General features: G+C 41.1%; 1 protein-coding gene across 1 annotated transcript in view; it reads left to right on the forward strand.

Moving 5' to 3' along the window:
* Window positions 1-967: 967 nt before the first annotated feature.
* Window positions 968-19999, forward strand: part of LOC109911911 — a 78904-nt gene continuing 59872 nt past the window's right edge. The window contains exon 1 of the mRNA XM_048608794.1: window positions 968-1015. Coding sequence (XP_048464751.1) covers window positions 968-1015 — 48 coding nt within the window. The remainder of the gene's footprint in view (window positions 1016-19999) is intronic.

Consider the following 19999-nt stretch of genomic DNA (forward strand, 5'->3'; position numbering starts at 1 on the left):
AGCAAAGAATTCAGACGCTTCTATTTCAGTTAAGTAAATAGTTACCCAGGAAAAGTTAGACTACTAAAAACCTAGTATAACTCTGAGTAACTATTAAACAACTTTTGGAAGGATGTGATTGCGTTGGAGAGGGTGCAGAGGAGATTCACTGGGATGGAAGCTGTCAGGTATGAGGAGAGACTGGATAGACTTTGATTGAGGTATACAAAATGATGAGAGACATTGATATGGTGCTCCCTCCACTGAATCATTTTACTTGTGCTAAGAATAATAAATACTCAGCTGGCTTCAACCAGAGGTGTCAACATATTTAGGTAAATAAAACTCATATTCCAACTACATTTAGGCGGCGATTGTTGGGGCAAGAGAAGTACCATCCATTTCAGAAATTCAATGACTAGAGGAGGGATTCCACCAGGAGTAAGGCACTGCTGGTGAAAAAGTTACCCCCTCCAATCTCTGTGATCTATCTGGCTAACCCCCGGCAGAGAAAACTCCAACGTGTCTCGATTTCCTTTACAGTCTTAACAGTTGCCACTTAGTTCAGCAGTACTGCTGAGGTGGTAGAGCTACTGACCTTCAGATTGGAAAGCAAGCTAACCGTTCTTCTTTAGGGAGCAGGTAGAAAGTTGTTGAAGTACAGCTGCCCACTTCCTTGTGTAGTTTCAGGATGTCTCATTGTACCTGATGTCAGAACTTACCCTCCACCAATAATATCACAGCCAATGTGTTAGGTTAATGCACTGACATTCGAACGTGGGCATAAGAATTTAAAGAGTTAATACAAATAGCGTTAAAACCGCAGAAATCACGTGATGCATCATTAAGTATCTTACACAACACAAAACTAAATAATTGACAACAGGGCGTAACTCAAAATAATACATGACGGATGAGGATTTAAAAGAAAATAATAAATGATAGCAAACAATAAAGTGGGATTTTGCGGCATGTCGCATTGCCGTATATGACGCTGTTTGATGATATGCAGAAAATTCTAGCCAAACCATATATGGTATAACAAGGTGTGGAGCTGGAGGAACACAGCAGGCCAGGCAGCATCAGAGGAGCAGGAAAGCTGACGTTTTGGGTCTGGACCCTTCTTCACAAATCATATATGGTACCTTCTCCTTCTGAAAAACAGAAAGTGCACCTGATTGGCTGCATTTTGCCGCAGTATGAATGATAGACTGTACAAGAGGTCAGGGATTGTCTGACCAGATTAGAGAAGGCATGGCTGTCCTGCGAAACTGTGTCACGTTCTCTCCCTGCTGTAATCGATTGCTGCTTGAATAAAAGCTACTGGTTAAAGAATTGGCTAGGTGCTCTCTCGCTTTATTTTGTGCGACCATCTGAAATCCGCTACTATGGTTAATGACCTGGAACTGATGTTTCTTTGTCCAAGAAACAATGGATCTGCCAGCATTGGATTATGACCTAGGGTATCTTGGGTTGATTTTCACTGCCACCAATCATTCTTATTGATATTAGTTGAACTCATGGTAATAAGTTTAATTTGGATAAATGTGACGTGCTGCATTTTGAAAATGCAAATCAGGGCAGGAGTTATACACTTAATGCTAAGGTCCTGGGGAGTGTTGCTGAATAAAGAGACCTTGGGGTGCAGGTTCATAGTTCATTGAAAGTAGAGTTGCTGGTAGACAGGATAGTACAGAAGGCATTTGACATGTTTGCATTTATTGGTCAGTGCGTTGTGTATAGGAGTTGGGAGGTCATGTTGGAGCTGTACAGGACATTGGTTAGGTTACTTTTGGGATACTGTGTTCAATCCTGGTCTCCCTGCTACAGGAAGGATGTTGTGAAGCTTGAAAGGGTTCAGAAAAGATTTACCAGGATTATGCCAGAGTTGGAGGGTTTGAGATGTAGGGAGGGGCTGAATAGGCTGGGGCTATTTTCCCTGGAGTGTCAGAGACTGAGGGGTGACCTTTATAGAAGGTTATAAAATCATGAGGGGCATGGGTAGGGTGAATAGCCAAGGTCCTTTCCCTAGGGTAGCAGAGTCCAAAACTAGAGGGCATAGGTTTAAGTTGAGAGGGGAAAGATTTAAAAGTGACCTAAGGGGCAATATTTTCATGCAGGGGAAGGTGCGTGTGTGGAATAAGCTGCCAAAGGAAGTGGTGGAAGCTGGTACAATTACAGCATTTAAAAGGCGTCTAGATGGGCACATGAATAGGAGGGGTTAACAGGGATATGGGCCAAATGCTGGGAAATGGGATTAGATCTATTTAGGATATCTGGTCAACATGGATGAGTTGGACCAAAGGGTCTGTTTCCAATAAAGGCAAGCGTAGCGAATGCTTTCTTCACTATCCTGTCTACCTGGGACTGCACTTTCAAGGAACTATGAACCTGCACTCTAAGGTTTCTTTGTTCAGCAAAGATCTTACCATTGTGTATAAGTCCCATCCTGATCTGCCTTTCCAAAATGCAGCACCTCACATTTATCTAAATTAAACTCCATTTTTTTATTGTCCATTCCTTATTCCCCAGAGGGCAGCTGAGAGTCAACCACATTGCTGTGGGTCTGGAGTCAAACGTAGGCCAGATCAGGTAAGGATGGCAGTTTCCTTCCCTAAAGGACATTAGTGAACCAGATGGGTTTTTCCTGACAATCAACAATGGGTTCATGGTCGTCATTAGATTCTTAATTCCAGATATTTTATTGAATTCAAATTCCACTGTCTGCCTTGGCAGGATTCAAGCCTGGGTCCCCGGAATATTACCTGGGTCTCTGGGTTAACAATCCAATGATAATACCATGAGGCTATCACCTCCCCCATCTGCCACTCATCAGCCTATTGGCCCTTCTCAAAACATTTTTCTTTCTCTCTCTACATGCTGCTAGTCGTGTTGAGTGTTTCTAGCAATTGCGGTATTTTGCTTTTGTAAAATATATGCCAGGTTTAATTTTAAGGTATTATCAACAATATTCATCACTTGTGCTGTAATGCATTAAATGAATCCATCTGAAGGAATGGATCATATAATTATGCAAATAAAACCTCTTAATACTGAGTTCAGGATTGGTTTTGCTGGCAATCAACTGGAAGAATTATGTACAAAGCATTGTAAAGATGCAAACCACAGTTTAAATGCTGCAAGGAAGAAAATTTGGCAAAACTATTTGTAACAACAAGAACCTTTAGTGTAAGACATGGAATGTTTTACCTCCATCTAAAAAAGTGGTTATGCCCCTGATCTGAAAGATGACACATCTTTCAATGCAACACTCCATCAGTATGACATTGAAAGTCAAGTTAGATGATATGCTCCTGTCTTGCAGTGCAGCTAGCTTTTTGATCAGAAATGAGAATGCTACCAATTGAACCAAGCTAGTACTGGTTCTTTTGAACTGAATCATTTAAAAATGTCTTAGTTACACAAGAGACTGAGATTTTTACAGGTATTTTGCAATTTACATTCCACAACTCTATCCATTTTCCCAAATTGTGGAAAACCAGGAACACCGATTAAAAAATGAAAGAGGCTAATGAAAGGCAGCATGGTGGCACAATAGTTAGCACTGTTGCTTCACAGTGCCAGGGACACAGATTTTATTCCAGCCTTAGGCGTTTGTCATGTAGAGTTTGCATGTTCTCCCTATTGTCTGCATGGGTTTCCACTAGGTGGTCTGGTTTCCTCCCAGAGTCCAAAGATGTGCAGTTTAGGTGGATTGGCCATGCTAAATTGTCTGTAGTATTCCCAGGGATGTGTCGGCTCGATAGGCGTAGTCATGGGAAATATGGAGTTATGGGGACAGGGTAGGGGGCTGTGTCTGGTGGCTCATTGGTGGGTCGGTGCAGATTGATGGGCCAAATGACCTCTATCTGCATTGTAGGGATCCTAAGAATGAACATGAAACAGTCATCTCAATTATTAACTCTTTAAGAGCAATTGAAATTGATACATACTGACTGAGTGACCAACCTTCCTGTGTTTTATGGGATTGTCCACTAATTCTACATTTGCCCCACATCCCAATTCTTAGCTCCCAATATATCATTTGTCTCCTATTTCTCATACAACAACTGGAATATTGTTGGAGAGTTTCATCTTGCCAATGCCCTTGTTGAACCGAGTTAATACTTATTGTTATGCATGCTCTGTGGAACTTACTCAGCCATGAGGTGGAGAGCAGAGGAACATGGACTAGCTCATGCAGGATAGCAAAATTTTAGAAACAGTTTGAACTGCTAAACGGAGAAAAGTGTCAGCAAGTGATACTAACAGAAATTATTTTTCCATCAGTTCTTGACTACTCATTCTGTTCCTCTGTCCAGATATTGCTTAGTCTTCCAATTTACTCTGCCAACTGCTCCACAACCATAGATCCCACCATTACCCAAAACCAGGCCTGAGGGGCTTAAGTGGAAGAGGGTGCACTGGGAGTTGTGGCTGAAGGTGATGGGGAGTTGGTGCACTTGGCAGCTCAATCATGATTGGACAGGCCTAAGCCCCAAATCCAGTCCCCAAATTCCCTCTTAGTCCAAATACCAGATCCTTCCTTCCATCCCCACACTGACGCTGTTCCTGCCGAGCATTTCCGACAACATATCCCCATCCCATACCAAGCTTTGGCCCCCAAGTCTTAGCCTCAGTCTCCGTTACCTTACTCAGGAGTGACAGGTGTCTGACCACTTCCCTTATGACTAGCTGGTCCCTAGGATATGGGCAAAGAAGCTCAGACATGCTTGGATTTGCCTCCACACTCCCAGATTATTACAACACTTTTGTAGTCTCCACCACCAGCTCGTTAAAGATACAAGCTCACCCGTCAATCGGTCTTGGTGTTATTGCCTGGCATGATTATTTCCTATAATCAGAGTTCTGGTGGTATTAAAACAGTCACTGATCACAGTCGTATTCTGATCCTCCTTTCCTAAAAAAATCATGACCCTCATTTTTCTCAGTTGTAACGGCCATCTCCAATAAAAGAACTAAGAAGATTGACCCTAGTTTACCATACCACACTGTCCAAAGATGGATGTGTGTCCAAATTGCTAGATGAATGTCTGGATGTCCATTTGGATCTGCTGAGGTTGTTGTACATCCAGTTTTGATCGCTGTGTAAAAGGAAGGATTGGACTTCCAACAAATGTCAACTTTTTCAGTTGATAATACTAGTGCCTATTTTGGGATTTATCACTCTGCATATACGTTCTGGAAAGAACCTAAAGCTTTTCAAAGCTTGAGGAACAGAGCAGGTCAGGATGAAGGATCCCGACCCAAAACAGCTCCTTCATTGCTGCCAGTCCTGCTATGTTCATCTAGTTCCAAACTCTATTGACTCTGATTCCAGCATCTGCCTTTCTTGCTGTCTCCGAGCTTTTCAAAGCTGGTTGTTTGATTCACATTGTCAACAATCTATTCAGAGCAGGTCTATGTCAGTTAGATAGAGATATAGAAGCTGTGGTAATGATGATGGTCACTTCCCTTCATTGGTAGTGCAACATTAAAATTTCAAATAGTTTACAGTTTGTTGATCTGGAATTGCGTGAGCAATGAAGAAGATCATTACATGTTGGTTTGTCATTGGGAAGAGCTGTGAATTGGTTTTTGAAAGCGTGGCTTTCTTGTTCTCAAACCTCAGCAGCATGGATTGCTTTAGAATTTTCAGAAGTTCATTATTATAAACGAACAGCACCATGAGGGTACCACGACAAACGTTGTCTCAATCTACCTAATGGTCTTGCCAGTGATACAAAGTAAGGAAGTAACTGTTGTAAAGGTGAAGTATGAGATAAAGAAAAGTCATGTACTTTTATCCCACCTTTTATGACCTCAGGACATCCCAAGTGCTTCACTTAAATCCTCTACAACTGTAATGCCAAAAATGTGCCTGCTGGTTTACCCACAAGCTCCTACACCCAGCAATGAAATAAATGATCATATCTCCAGAAGAACTCCTCTACTATTTTTCAAATAGTATAATGGTATATTTTAAATCCATCTGGGAGAATCTTGGTTTATCATTTCATCTGAAAAACCAAACGCTAAAAAATCCATACTGCACAAATTCAGAATAAAGGGCCAATCACGACTAAGATGGAGCAAAATTTCTTCACACAAAGAATTATGAATCTTGGTAATTCTTTACTCCAAAAATTGTTTATCATTGTTAACATAGTTAAGGCTGAGATGGGCAGATTTTTGGTTTCCCAGGGCATCAAGAGATATTGAGGATAGACGAGAAAATGGAATTGAAGATTGTTCAAGAATAAGAAGGAAGCATATATTAAGTATAGACAGCAGAGATTGAGTGAAACTCTAGAAGAGTATAAAGGCAGTAGGAGTATACTTCAGAGGGAAATCAGGAAGGCAAAAAGGGGACTTGAGATAGCTTTGGCAAATAGGGTTAAGGAGAATCGAAAGGGATTCTATCAATACATTAAGGACGAAAGAGCAACTAGGAAGAGAATAGGGCCCCTCAAAAATCAGCAAGGTTGTCTATGTATGGAATCGCAGGAGATAGTAAATGAGTATCTTGCATCAGTGTTTGCTGCGGAGAAGGATATGGAACATAGAGAACTTGGGAAAATAAATAGTGACATCTTGAAAAATGTCCATATTACAAAGGTGGTGGTGCTGGATGTCTTAAAATGCACGAAGGTGGATAAATCCCCAGGACTGGATCAGGTGTACCGTAGAACTCTGTGGGAGGCTAGTGAAGTAATTGCTGGGCCTCTTGCTAAGATATTTGTATCAACAGTGGCCCCAGGAGAGGTGCCAGAAGACTGGAGGTTGGCTACCATGGTGTCACCATTTAGGAAAGGTGGTAAGGAAAAGCCAGGGAACTATAAACTAGTGAGTCTGACATTGGTGGTGGGAAAGTTATTGCAGGACATCCTGAGGGACAGGATTGACATGTATTTGGAAAGCTAAGGACTGATTAGGGATAGCCAACATGGTTTTGTGCGAAGGAAATCATGTCTCACTAACTTGATTGAATTTTTTTGAAGTAGTAACAAAGAGGATTGATGAGGACAGTGTAGTGGACATGATCTGTATGGACTTCAGTAAGATGTTCAACAAAGTTCCTCATGGTAGACTGGTTAGCAAAGTTAGATCATATGGAATATAGGGAGAACTAGCCATTTGGATACAGAACTGGCTCAAAGGTAGAAGAGCGAGGGTGGTGGTGGAAGGTTGCTTTTCAGACTAGAAGCTTGTGACCAGTGATGTGCCACAAGGATTGGTGCTGGGTCCACTGCTTTTTGACATTTATATAAATGATTTCAATGTGAACATAAGAGATAACTAAGTTTGCAGATGACACCAAAATCGGCTGTGTAGTAGACAGCAAAGAAGGTTACCTCAGGTACAATGGGATCTTGATCAGATGGGCCAATGGGCTGAGGAGTGGCAATTTTAATTTACGTAAATGTGAGGTGCTGCATTTTGGAAAGGCAAATTAGGGCAGGGCTTATACACTTAATGGGAAGGTCCTGGGCATGTTGCTGAACAAAGAGACCTTGGAGTGCAGGTTCATAGTTCCTTGAAAGTGGAGTTCTAGGTAGGCAGGATAGTGAAGGAGGTGTTTGGTATGCTTGCCTTTATTGGTCAGTGCATTAAGTATAGGAATTGGGAAGATCATGTTGCAGCTGTACAGGACATTGGTTAGGCCACTTTTGGAATACTGCGTCCAATTCTGGTCTCCCTGCTAGAGGAAGGCTGTTGTGAAACTTGAAAGAGTTCAGAAAAGATTTACAAGGATGTTGCCAGCATTAGAGGTTTGAGCTATGGGAAAATAGCCTACTCAGCCTTTCCCTGGAGGTTTATAAAATCACAAGGGGCATGGATAGGGTGAATAGACAAGGACCTTCCCCCCCACCTAGGGTGAGGGAGTCCAAAACTATAGGGCGTAGGCTCACAGTGAGTAGGGAAAGATTTAGAAGGGACAGAGTGTGTTGCATATATGAAAATGAGGCCGCCAGAGGAAGTGGTGGAAGCTGGTACAATTAGAACATTTAAAAGGCATCTGAATGCGTATATGACTAAGAAGAGTTTAGAGGGAAATGGGCCAAATGCTGGGAAATGGGACTAGAAATATTTAGGATATCTGGTCAGCCTGGATGAGTTGGTCTGAAGGGCTTGTTTCCACACTGTACAGCTCTATGACTTGAGATCAGCCAATGAGCTAGAGAAGCTTCATTGGACTGTATGGTTTTCTCTTCCTCTTATACATTTTACATTCTTAACTACTGCACTGAACTTTAAGACTAGGTCTTGTACTCAAGTCTCTGGCATGGGGACTTGGACCCACAATCTTCTTTTCTTGGCAAGATCATAAGCAAAGATTGTTATCGACTGATTGCTTTTGAGCCTCACAGTTGAGAAGGATAATATAGATTTCAATGTCTCATCCTCTACTGGGAGTACATATGCAGCAAAACCATTGAAATGCTATTGAATTCAAAAGGCCTCAGCGTGTGCTCGATTGTTGGTACATTTAGGTGACTGTATCTTCAATGACAGATTGCAATCAACACAAAAAGCAAAAGACTGCAGAAACTGGTATTCTAAACTTTAATAAAATGTGAAGACAAATCCTTGTTAATTTCCCAAGGTACAAAAACACACACATGACTCTTATGACCCTCTTCCTTTAGAACATGCAAACAAAAATGCAAAGGGATACTTAAAGCTCAAAGCAACATACAAAGCCATTCATTAGAAAATGCTGAAAGCACTCCAACGGCATGTGTACAGTGAGAAACAAATACAGATGGATGACCTTTCACTAGAAATGTCTTTCTGATAGATTCACTATTCTTTTTGGGAAGTGATGGCTCCAGCAATTTGGGTCATCTCAATATTGTGCCTTTAACAGTGCTTAGTGGATAATCTTACTGTGATACATACAGGCTACAAGAATTTCAGCCATCATTGATGGCTGTACGGAAGTATTTCCTCAAACATTATTGTTAAAGTGGTCTAGCTGTGAGATTCTGCAAAGTTCAGTGAAGTTTCTTTAGAGAAGTGCTATGTTGGCATACTGGCTTCATTTCATAGATCTAGGTACAGATGCCAGAGCTGGTGTACTCAGCTGACGGTGGAAAGATAGAAACTTGCTGATCCCTTGGAGGTACAAAAAACATCTGCACAACATGAGTCTTGTGATCCTCATCCTTTAGAGTATGCAAAGAGAAATACACAAAGGGATACCACAGCTGCTCCCAAAGCAGCATACAATGCAGTTCACCATGACAGTAGGCACCTATCAGGCAAAAGGTGCAACTTCAAGGAAAAACTGCCAGAACAGATTCAGTAAGGTGACTGGCCAATACATAAACAAACAAACATTCTAAGATCTGAAGTGCATTTCCAGTGAGTATGACGGAGGCAGGTTCATTTGCAGTGTTCAAAAGAATTGAATAGTTAGTTATCGGAAGAGAAAAATGTTGCTGGGAAAAAGTGTGGAGTAGTGAGACTATCTGACTGGCTGTTACATATAGCCCAGCATGGACACAATGGGCTCTGTACTGTAACTTTTCTATGATTCAATTCTACATAAATATCATCACAGCAATAACATCTCAAAAGGAACAAATGTTAAAAAGTTACACAAGTCTGAAAAAAATACACATTTAACAGTAAATAGCAAAAATGAAAGGAAGAGACAAATACATAAAGAATTGTTTTAAAGGGATGTTGATTTTCTGGAATTTTTGGACATCTCAGGTGTTTTAGGGGAACATCTAATAATGTAAAATTGGGACTTTATGACTTTGCACAAAACAAACTGGGCAGGCTAAAATAGTAATCCATAGATCCAAGTAATGTTCTGGGGACCCAGGTTCAAATTGTTATTATTGAATTCAAAATCAATCTGGAATTAAGAGTCGAACAATGACCATTGTCAATTGTCACAAAAATTCCATCTGGTTCACTAACATTCTTTAAGAAAGGAAACTGCTGTCCTTATCTGGTCTGCCAGACCAACAGCAATGTGGTTGACTCTTAATTACTCTCTGAAGTGGCCCTAGCAGCCTACACAGTTTTACCAAGGTCTAGAAAGTCTCAAAGGAAAAAAAAGGGAACCAGATTGGTAACTTAGTCAATGCCAGGTTGTCAGAATTGACAAACAGCAAACAGCGTGTTGACCCAGCTGAATTTCTGCAGCGCATTTTGTAGATAGTACACACTGCTGCTACTGAGTGTTGGCAGTAGAGGGACTGAATGTTCATAGATGTGGTGCCAATTAAGCAGGCTGCTTTGTCCTGGATGGTGCCAAGCATTTTGAATATCGTCGGATCTGTATTCATCCAAACACTGCAGAAATTTACCAAGGCTCTATAGACAGCACCTTCCAAACCCACAACCACTAACAACTCAAAAGACAAGGGTAGCAGATATATGGGAACACCACCACCTGAAAGTTCCGCTCCAAGCCACTTACCATCCAGACTTGGAAATATATTGCTGTTCCTCCAGTATTGCTCAGTCAAAATCCTGGAACTCCCCTCCGTAATAGCATTGTGAATGTAATTACAACAAATGGACTGCAGCCATTCAAGAAGGCAGTATGCCATCACCTTTTCAAGGCCAACTAGGGATGGACAATAGCATTCACCCTATGAATGAATTTATTTCTGAAATTCTAAGTGTAATAGGTATTTCTTTGTTCAGATCCAAATACATTTTCTCCTTTTACAATGCCAGTTCAACAGGCGTCCACATATCATTGTTGTACAATAGGGATCTCCTCAAACAAGATTCTTTGTGAAGAGATGTTTCCGACAGCACCGGCTGAATCAAAGTTAGTTAGGTGATTGTGAACACTTGCGGTGGTGGAGCATCGCTTGGGTAGCTCGATCAACTGGCATTCCGAGAGATTGTTCTCCTCCATACCAGCCAATAAAACCAATAGGTATCAGGAGTCATGATGGGACAAAAATAGTAGTAATGAAGAGTAGTTAGTACCAAGGATGATGAAATCCTGAGTCCCAGCATGAAGAATAACAATAGAGAGAGTCAGAAAGAGCCAAAATACTTTAACATACTGTGTATAAAAGGAAAATACAGTACAGATGCTGAGATCTGCAATAAAAGTAGAAAGTGCTGGATTAATTCAACAGATCTGAGACAATTTGCATAAAGAGGAAAACAGTTAAGGTTTCAAAAGTAGACTGCTAGAGAACAGTTATATTTGAGAGAGAGAGAAATAGTAGGAACTGCAGATGCTGGAGAATCTGAGATAACAAGGTGTAGAGCTGGATGAACACAGCAGGCCAAGCAGCATCAGAGGAGCAGGAAGGCTGACGTTTCGGGCCTAGACCCTTCTTCAGAAAATATTTGACTTGAAGAGTTGGGTAGAATTTCTTACATCCAAAAGAGGTGAATTTGGAGGTAGAAAGAGCATTTAAATAGGCAGGGAGAAGGCATAACCAATTCCTGGTGTCTTCCCACCTCCACTGGGTGGGCATTAAGTGCTAGTTGAGAAGGTCTACGGTCATTTAAGGGCCTCAGCCCACCACTGCTGGGATTAACACATCTGCAGGTTGGTCTACTAATGAGCTGCTTTCCCTGGGGGAGAAAAGAGAGGGCAGGCAGCTTGGTGAACGGTCGGAGGCCTTGAACTTTGGGCAGCGGAGTGGTCACTCCCTGTCAAACCCTGCTCTTACTTCCAAATCAGCTCCTCCCCTTCCCTGCAACCCCCATTGTCTTCTATATGGTGTTGCTGGCCTCTGATTTCAAGCCAGCAGCTCCTGTTGGGAGGGACATTGGCCCATTTCCCCACCCAGGGACCTAATTTGCTGGATAAAGGCCCACCATCTCATCCTTTTACCTGCCTCTTGGCAAAAGATACAATCTTTCAGGCAGTTAATGAGGCACTGGCCAAGAATGGAAGATTCTACCTGTTAATTCTGCTTCTCTCTATAGATGCTCCAGACCTATCAAGTTTTACTACATTTTCTATCTTAAATTTAATGTTTCACAGCCATCAGCCAAAAGTTCCATCCCTATTAACCCTGAACATTAGTTCCTGGTTGCAGTTAAGAATTCCATTCCACTGGAGAATTGTACGTTGTGAACTTTCCTGATCCAGACCCACCTGGAAATTTGAGTGAGACTAAAATAGGTATTTTAACAGAACAGATTTCTATTTAATTTAGCACTCTTTTACACCCCTGACCAGCTCCATTTTCATCCCAAAACAGAAACAAAACCACCCCAACAAAATGTCTTGGGGAAAACTATATAACCTAATTCAATAAATTCCACCTATTTGTATTTGTGAAGTATTTTTTCCCCCACAGATTTGAGTAACAGCAGTGTCAAATCCTCTAGAGAAGGCTAAGCAGCTAATTTCTGGGTGCTTGATTATATTTGATGGGTACAACTTATGCTAAAGGTATTAATTTTACACTAAATCCAATCTTCATACTGTAAATTTACTGTTTGAAATCCATTTAGGTCAATCAATTAAATTCAAGCAACCTCAGAAATATCAGATCTGTCAAGGTGGATAAGGGACTGGAAGGGTTAATACCAGGGTGTGCCATAAGCTCCATTCACTATGATGATGTCATAGAAACTTGTGGGCTGAACAATTTAGGATCACAAAGGAAAACTAACATCTGGTCCTCCCCACAGGGTGAAATTTTATAAGGATCTGAGTGACCCAGGCTATGGAAGAATGTGTGGCAGAATTGGGTGACAACTGTGGTGAGGCCTACCTTGACGTCAGGAGGAACTTGCTTCATCTTTTGTGCTTTTCACAAGTAAAAAGGCAAGCTTCTTACTAGGCAGTGACAAGTCGCCAATTAATGGGAATTACGCTCAAACTCCCAAGTTCACCTCATTGATATTCAGCCACCTATCTTACCAAACCAGTTAAACATGCTTGAGATTTTGGGGAGAAAAAATGCTCAAGGGAGCCAGAGTGAACACCTGGCAGATTCAGCTCACTGCTTAGTCCAAATGACTTCCATGTTGGAAATCAGACAATACCATCTCAGTGCACTTTCCTTGGACACCGACATGTTCACAAATACTGGCAATTGATATATGCCAGCTTCCAAATCCCCAGTTTCCTTATTAGACACTTCCGCACTTCAATGCTGTACTGCAAGCTCTACTGGCAACTATCATTGTCATACTGCAGCAAGGACACTATGTGCTTAGGGACACTTCCTCTCATAGCACGCACTCCGCCTGAGCCAACTAAATGCTCACCATATCCCTGCCTTGCATTGTCTTGCCTTGCCTTTTTGTGCGTGGCCACCCCAGCCAGAGAACCAGGCTCACATTACTGTTTTCCAGCCATCACGTCTCAGTCAATTCATAGGAAATAACCCTCACTTGGGGTTTTCCAGCACAGAAAGTCAAGGGCAACCTCCGATACCAGTCCTGGTCCTGCTCAGACAGTCAGAATTAAGATTCACACCACCTTAAGGGGCAATGAGCCAAATGACAGGCAGAACACCACCAGTTTTGACTCTTACTGCCCTGTTTTTGGCTTTTATCCTCCTGAAAAGGGAGAGAGGTAGGTATTATAATAGATGAAAGTGAGTAGCACAGCTATTTCTTTTGATGCCGATATAGAGATGTCCTGGGTGAGTGAATAAGCAACAGAGGGCATGCAGGATTATGCTGACAGAGATTGAGGTGAGGAAGAGCAAGTAAGGGAAACCATTGCAGACAGTAGTGATATTGGTAGAGCATGAGCATTGGTGGGAGGTGGGTACAATAGCAGAGATACTGCATGAGGGGTTGTGGGGAGAAGATGTGATATTTACCCTAGCAGAGCAGAGAATGACATTGGCCTTCTTCCTACATTGCTGGGCAATCCTCCAGAAGGCTGAAGACAGCTTTAAGCTTGGACCAGGCTAGACATCATTTGGTATTGTGGTCTCCGCTGCTGGTCACGTAGGAGGAATTCCTGCATCAGCACCACTGCTTCCAGCACAACCTCCAGGACCCTGCCCATACAGCAAGGCACCAATTTTCCACTGAATAAAAACTGAAAGAAAGAACGCAGATACTGTAAATCAGGAACAAAAACAGAAGCTGCTGGAAAAATACAGCCAGTATGGCAGCATCTGTAAAGAAAATTTAAGAGTTAATGTCTTGGGTCCAGTAACACTTCCTCAGGAGTTTTTTCTTCACACATGCTGCCAGACCAGCTGAGCTTTTCCAGCAACTTGTTTTTGTTACCAATTTCCCACTGTCTGCCATATCCAGGGCAAATGTCGGCTAACATGCAGGGCAGCTCCAGATAGTGCTTGTACAGGTGCACGAAAACCTTTCAAAAATTGCACAGCTGTAAGAGATGTGAATGAATTTCAGGATGTATGCCAAGTGGCGAGTTATTCTGGAAAAGGCGTGAGTAAGGATAGATTGAAAATCCATGAGACACTATAGTGGCATGGTAGGTAATTAACAAAGTGAGTTTGGTGAAATATAGTGAGACTACCCATTAGGCCTCACAATGATCGACCCTGCAAAGAACTTGATCCAATTTGGACTTGACCAAAAAGATGAAAAATTTCATCCTATAATCTCAACAACAATGTCTATCATGTCAATGTAACCTGTAACTTTAAAATTTTGTTTTAAATTCACTTGTGGGACAACAGTGTTGCTGGCTAGCCAGGATTTATGGCTTGCATCTAGTTGCCCTTAAGGAGGTGGTGGTCAGCTGCCTTCTTGAACTACTGCAGTCCTTGTGCTGTATGTTGACTCATAATGCCCTTACGGAGAGTGCTCCAGGATTTTGACTCCGTGACAGTGACAATGAAAGAACAGTGCCACATTTCCAAGTCAGGATGGTGAGTGGCTTGGAGGGGAAACTTGCAGGTGGTAGTGTTCCCAGGTATCTGCTGCCCTTCTCCTTCCAGGTGAAAGTGGTTGTGGGTTTGCAAGGAGCCGTCTAAGGATCTTTGCTAAATTTCTCCCATGCATCTTATTAGACGGTATACACTGCTGCTACTGAGCATTGATGGTGGAGAGAGTGTAGATACCACCAAATCCACAAGCAATCAAGTGGGTATCAAGCTATTTGAGTGTTGTTGGAGCTGCACCCCATCCAGGCAAGTGGGGAGTGTTCCATAACACTCCTGACTTGGACTTTGTAGGCTTTGGGGAGTCAAGAGGTGAATAATTTGCCACAGTATTCCAATCTTCTGACCTGCTCTGTAGCCACTGTATTTATATGGAGAGTCCAGTTGAGTTTCTTGTCAATGGTAACCTCCAAGATAATGAGGAGGTAGATTCAGTTATGGTAACACCACTGAATGGTTAGATTGCTTCTTACTTGAGATGGTCATTGCCTGGTGTTTGTGGTGCAAATGTTTCTTGCCCGTTGTAAGCCCAAACCTGGCTTCAGTATCTGAGCCGTCGCATATGGTGCTCAACATTGTGAAATCTTCAGCGAACGTCTGGACTTCTGACCTTATGATGGAGGCAAGGTCATCGAGGAAGCAGCTGAAGATGGTTGGGGACTTTGGACACTACTTTGGAGGTACTCCTGCAGAAATGTCCTGGAGATGAAATGATCGATTTCCAACAACCACAACCATCTCCCTATATGCCAGGTATGACTCCAACCAGCAGAGAGCTTGTCCCCTAGTACCCATTTGCTAGGGCTCCTTGATGACACACTCAGTCTGGAGTGGCTTGATGTCAAGGGCCATCACTCTCATCTTGCCTCTGGAATTCAGCTCTTTTGTTCACATTTGAACAAAGGCTATAATGGGATCAGGAGCTGAGTGGTCCTGGCAGAATCCAAACTGGTTGTCAGTTAGTACCAGCTGCTAACATGCAATAAAGTACAGCTTGTTAATTCTAGTTACTTGTACCATGCTAGGCCATCCAGACCTTGTAATTTTCTACACTTAAAGTGGACGGCAGCAGCAGCCTTCATCATCATATACAGAACAGTACACTAACATATCCATGAACACAGTTTGGCACATACTTAAGAATTACAATGGCAAAGACGCTTTATGAATTCTATGATGTTACGGCATGGAAAGAATCTATTTGGACCACTGAAACTGTGTCAGCTTTGAGAAGCATTTCAAAATAAATCACACTGTCCTGTCCACTCCCCATAGTCCTTTTTAATTCAGCTGTTTCTATAGATCTCTAATTCTCTCATGAAATATGCAGTAATCTAAGCCTCAAGTATATCTTGTGGCAAATGCGTACCATACTCAAATTCCGTGTAAATAAATTTCTCCTAAGCTGTCTGTAATAACTCATGAAGCCTGACTGGGAAGAAACATAGTTTGTTGTTGACGTACACAGATTAGTCCCAGCCCGAGATGGAGGCTCTGCTTGCTTTTCTTTGTATCCATAAAAGTGTTATCGCACAAAACTGAACAGCATCTTTTCCATCGCCAAATCACTGATATTTTCTTTGATTTTTTATATAAACTAACCTTCGCCAGTAAATCACCCACGTAGCCAATTAAATATTTATAAACAAAGCCCATTACGGGCAATGCAAACCATGAAAAGTGAGGGGGGTGGGTTGTAGGGAGAACGGGAAGGGACAAAATCAAAATGGAGTTGCAGAAGGAAATGAAGCTCACACCCTTCCACGCTGGATGTCCAAAAATTAGGAACCTGGGGCTGAAATGCAAGTAAATACACAACAGAAGATTTTTCAGATAACTAACAAGGGGGTGCAATTGCCTGTAACCAATATATACATGGCCCACAAACTCCACAATGCCACAAAATAAACAGTTTGGCTGGGAGTTTGGGCGTGCTTAACATTTTTCTTCTAACCAGAGGTGCTATTATGCACAAGAGTGACTTCCCACCAAGATCACTAAGTATTTTATTACCTTTCTTAAACTTGTAACAATCACCAGTAAACCACTTGTGTAACCAACCGAATATTTACATGCAATGCAAACCAATCAAAACTAAGGGGGAGGTAGGGAGACAAGGAAGGGACTAAGTCAAAATGGAGTTGGAGGGGGATATAAAGCACTGTATCCCCCACAGTGCCCGCCTTTCTCTAAAGGCATCAACAAAATCAGAAGCATTGGGCTGAAATGCAACCAAGAACACAACAGGTTTTTCAAATAGCTAAAAAGGGAGTGCAAACACCCACAACCAATACATACATGGTCCATGGACTCCACAGGGTTGCAAAATACACAACTGGGCTGAGAGTTGGAGTGTGATTAATCAAGGGCTCGGGTGATGAATTTCAGCTGGGATGGCCATTGCCAATTATTTAATGAGCTCCATGACAAGATTAATTGATGATTTTCCATTGGCATTGTGGGAGTTATTCACACTCATTCTCAATTTTAAACTGATGACTCTTCATCATTGTTAACTAAAAGGAAAAATTTTCTACTATTGACTTTCATTAAAACTTTCACCATATTAAAAAAAAATTGACAACTCCTCTTAGTCTTTTCTGCTGCAGTGATAGTGCAAATTCTCAGTAGCTCAATTCCCTCCTCAAACCTGTGATTTCCCATGCTCAGCATTATTCATTTTCTGAAGGTGTTAAAGTGAAAAAAAATTATAAACAATTCAAAAATAAATATATAAATTGAAGTGTAAGATCTTAATTTATGCCACTTTGGTATAATTAGTAGATGGTTGCAACAGTCGTGACAGAGTTAATGACTCATATATATGTCATCTGCGCATAAAGAATATGTCCTGAGCTGACAGTTGCTCTCTTACAAATCAAAATAATTAAACCAGAATTTGCCCATAGGAACTTTATTATTTAGAGAAAAGACCTGAAACACAAATATCATCCATCAAACTATCATGAACAATTTAAGTTGACTAGGTGAAATGCAAAAGTATGATAATTTGGGCATGGGTGGATTCTGCTCAGCGTGGATAAGAATTCAGTTTGACTGCAGTGGCTGGATTTTGCAGATTGCTACATATCATATGCTCACTGCCAGAGTGAAAAACTGCTGTTCCATTATTTCATTGTTGAATGATGGCAATTTTTGTTTTAGAATGTGCCAATCCCTGTTGCTAAGGATTGGAAAGGACAATTTTTTATTTCCTACTTGCTTTCACAAGAGTTTTGCTAAGGGCAAAAATACCTGCAGGGTTAGAAATTGGTTATGACCCATTTTTGGGTGCAGAATTAACACTGCACAGGCTGCACATACCCCTCAAGCAAACGATTCATCTGAAAATCAATGCCATGGGATTCATATTTCTGAAATTTATGTCAGCTGCTGGAACCTATTGTTGTTTGAAAGGCAGCCCACTCACTTCAAACAGATCAATGACTAATTGCCTTGCTGGCAGCAGTGCTTAGGTCTGCTATCGAATCCACATCATGCTTTCAAATAATTGCTTCACTTCTACAACGGTAACTAGTTCCTAGGTCACATCTACACCTGGAAACTGAGAACAGAGTAGACCTGTCTGGTGTCTTCTCTGCTTAGACTGCTCAACGTTCCAGGGGACTCTTGAATTGAGCTTTAATCCATTCATTAATGAGGAACCTTACACCTAGTTTTGAATGACAGCCATGATCAAACATCAGTTATCTGGATACATGCAAGAAATTGAGAGCAAATTATCAGACTAACTTCATCACCATCCTTATTACATTTGTGTATATATAACACTGTCAAAATACTTAGCAATATCTGTCCTAAAAAAAATCAACTTGAAAAAAATTAGGGTTCAAAATGACAGCTGTGTTCTATATTTCTCTACACTGTACATATCTTACAAGAAGAACAGAAATGCCATTGTTCCTGCAGGCCATTTGCTTTTAACAGCATTTTTTTGTTTTAGTACACATTGCAGACTAAGAAACAAAACAACCCTGGACATTGGTAACTTCATGTTTGTTTCTCATTTTAATGTGTTTATTATTTTCAACAGGCAATCAAATTCTACCAGAAATATTTTTACTATTTTCTATTAATTGAAGTTTTTTAATGTTGTTTATCATCCTGCTCACCCAACGTGATGGCTAATTCCAGTTTGTAAAGATTTTAATTTTTTTTTTGCTGTATTCCGTTGCCAATTTCAAAATCAGTGCAATTTTTTTTCCCTCGGACTGGCAATTGCTGAGCACTTTCACCATTCTTGATATTAGTTGTTCGTTTGAATATTAAGGTGCAAACTATTTGTTTCAGAATGAATGTGATTGCATTGTGATGACCACTAACTTGCACAATAAATGCCATGTGTCCCTTGGACAATACTATTTATGGAAATCATTGAGAGAGTATTAGAGGTCGGGAAGAGTTCCTTGCTATGAATATAATCAACGCATTTATAGTCCCTTGATTTGGAAACAGATTTCCTTTTGCTATCTCACATCTTTGTAATTTTTCATCCAGTACAAGCACACAGCATTTTTTGAATGAGCAGAATTATGTCTGCAGTGTGTTTCAGTAAAAATAAATCATGCAAGTAATTACATTAGTCTTCACATTAAAAAGGTAAGTGAAAGAGATAAAGGTGCTTTTAATAGTCGTTCTTCTCTATATTTTATGTTGTACCAGGATTAGCTTCGTTTCATGCTCCCCATGCCTGATTGATCACATCTAGTCAAGATAATTCTAGTGGCCTAAATTCCAAATGAAAACCGAAGACCATCTCAAATGACACCATGCATTTTAGTCTTGTTTTTGCATAACTTGTCAGACTAACAAAGACTCTATTACAAAAAATACCTGCCTCAAGGCCTGTTTAGTTATTAACTCTTTAAATTTCCATGGTCTTTTTGCTTTTTATGGAAAACAGTACCTTCTTTTCCCCCATAAAACCTACGTGCTGTGAATTTCGTGCTATAAAACATTCAGAAGCACAGAACTGTTAATCTGTTATTCCTCATACTTGAAAGAGACAACCATGCTGGATCCTTCCTTCAGCTTCTTATTAGTAAAATAGTAAAATGAACATGCCGTCTATTTTTGCAATTCTACATATCCATTTACCTTCTGACCCTGCCTCTACACAGTCTGTGGTTGCCTAACATTCATAGCTAAGTGCCAAACTTAACTCAATTTGA

The sequence above is a fragment of the Rhincodon typus genome, chromosome 2 (assembly GCF_021869965.1).
Source record: "Rhincodon typus isolate 14 chromosome 2, sRhiTyp1.1, whole genome shotgun sequence".
Taxonomy (NCBI): domain Eukaryota; kingdom Metazoa; phylum Chordata; class Chondrichthyes; order Orectolobiformes; family Rhincodontidae; genus Rhincodon; species Rhincodon typus.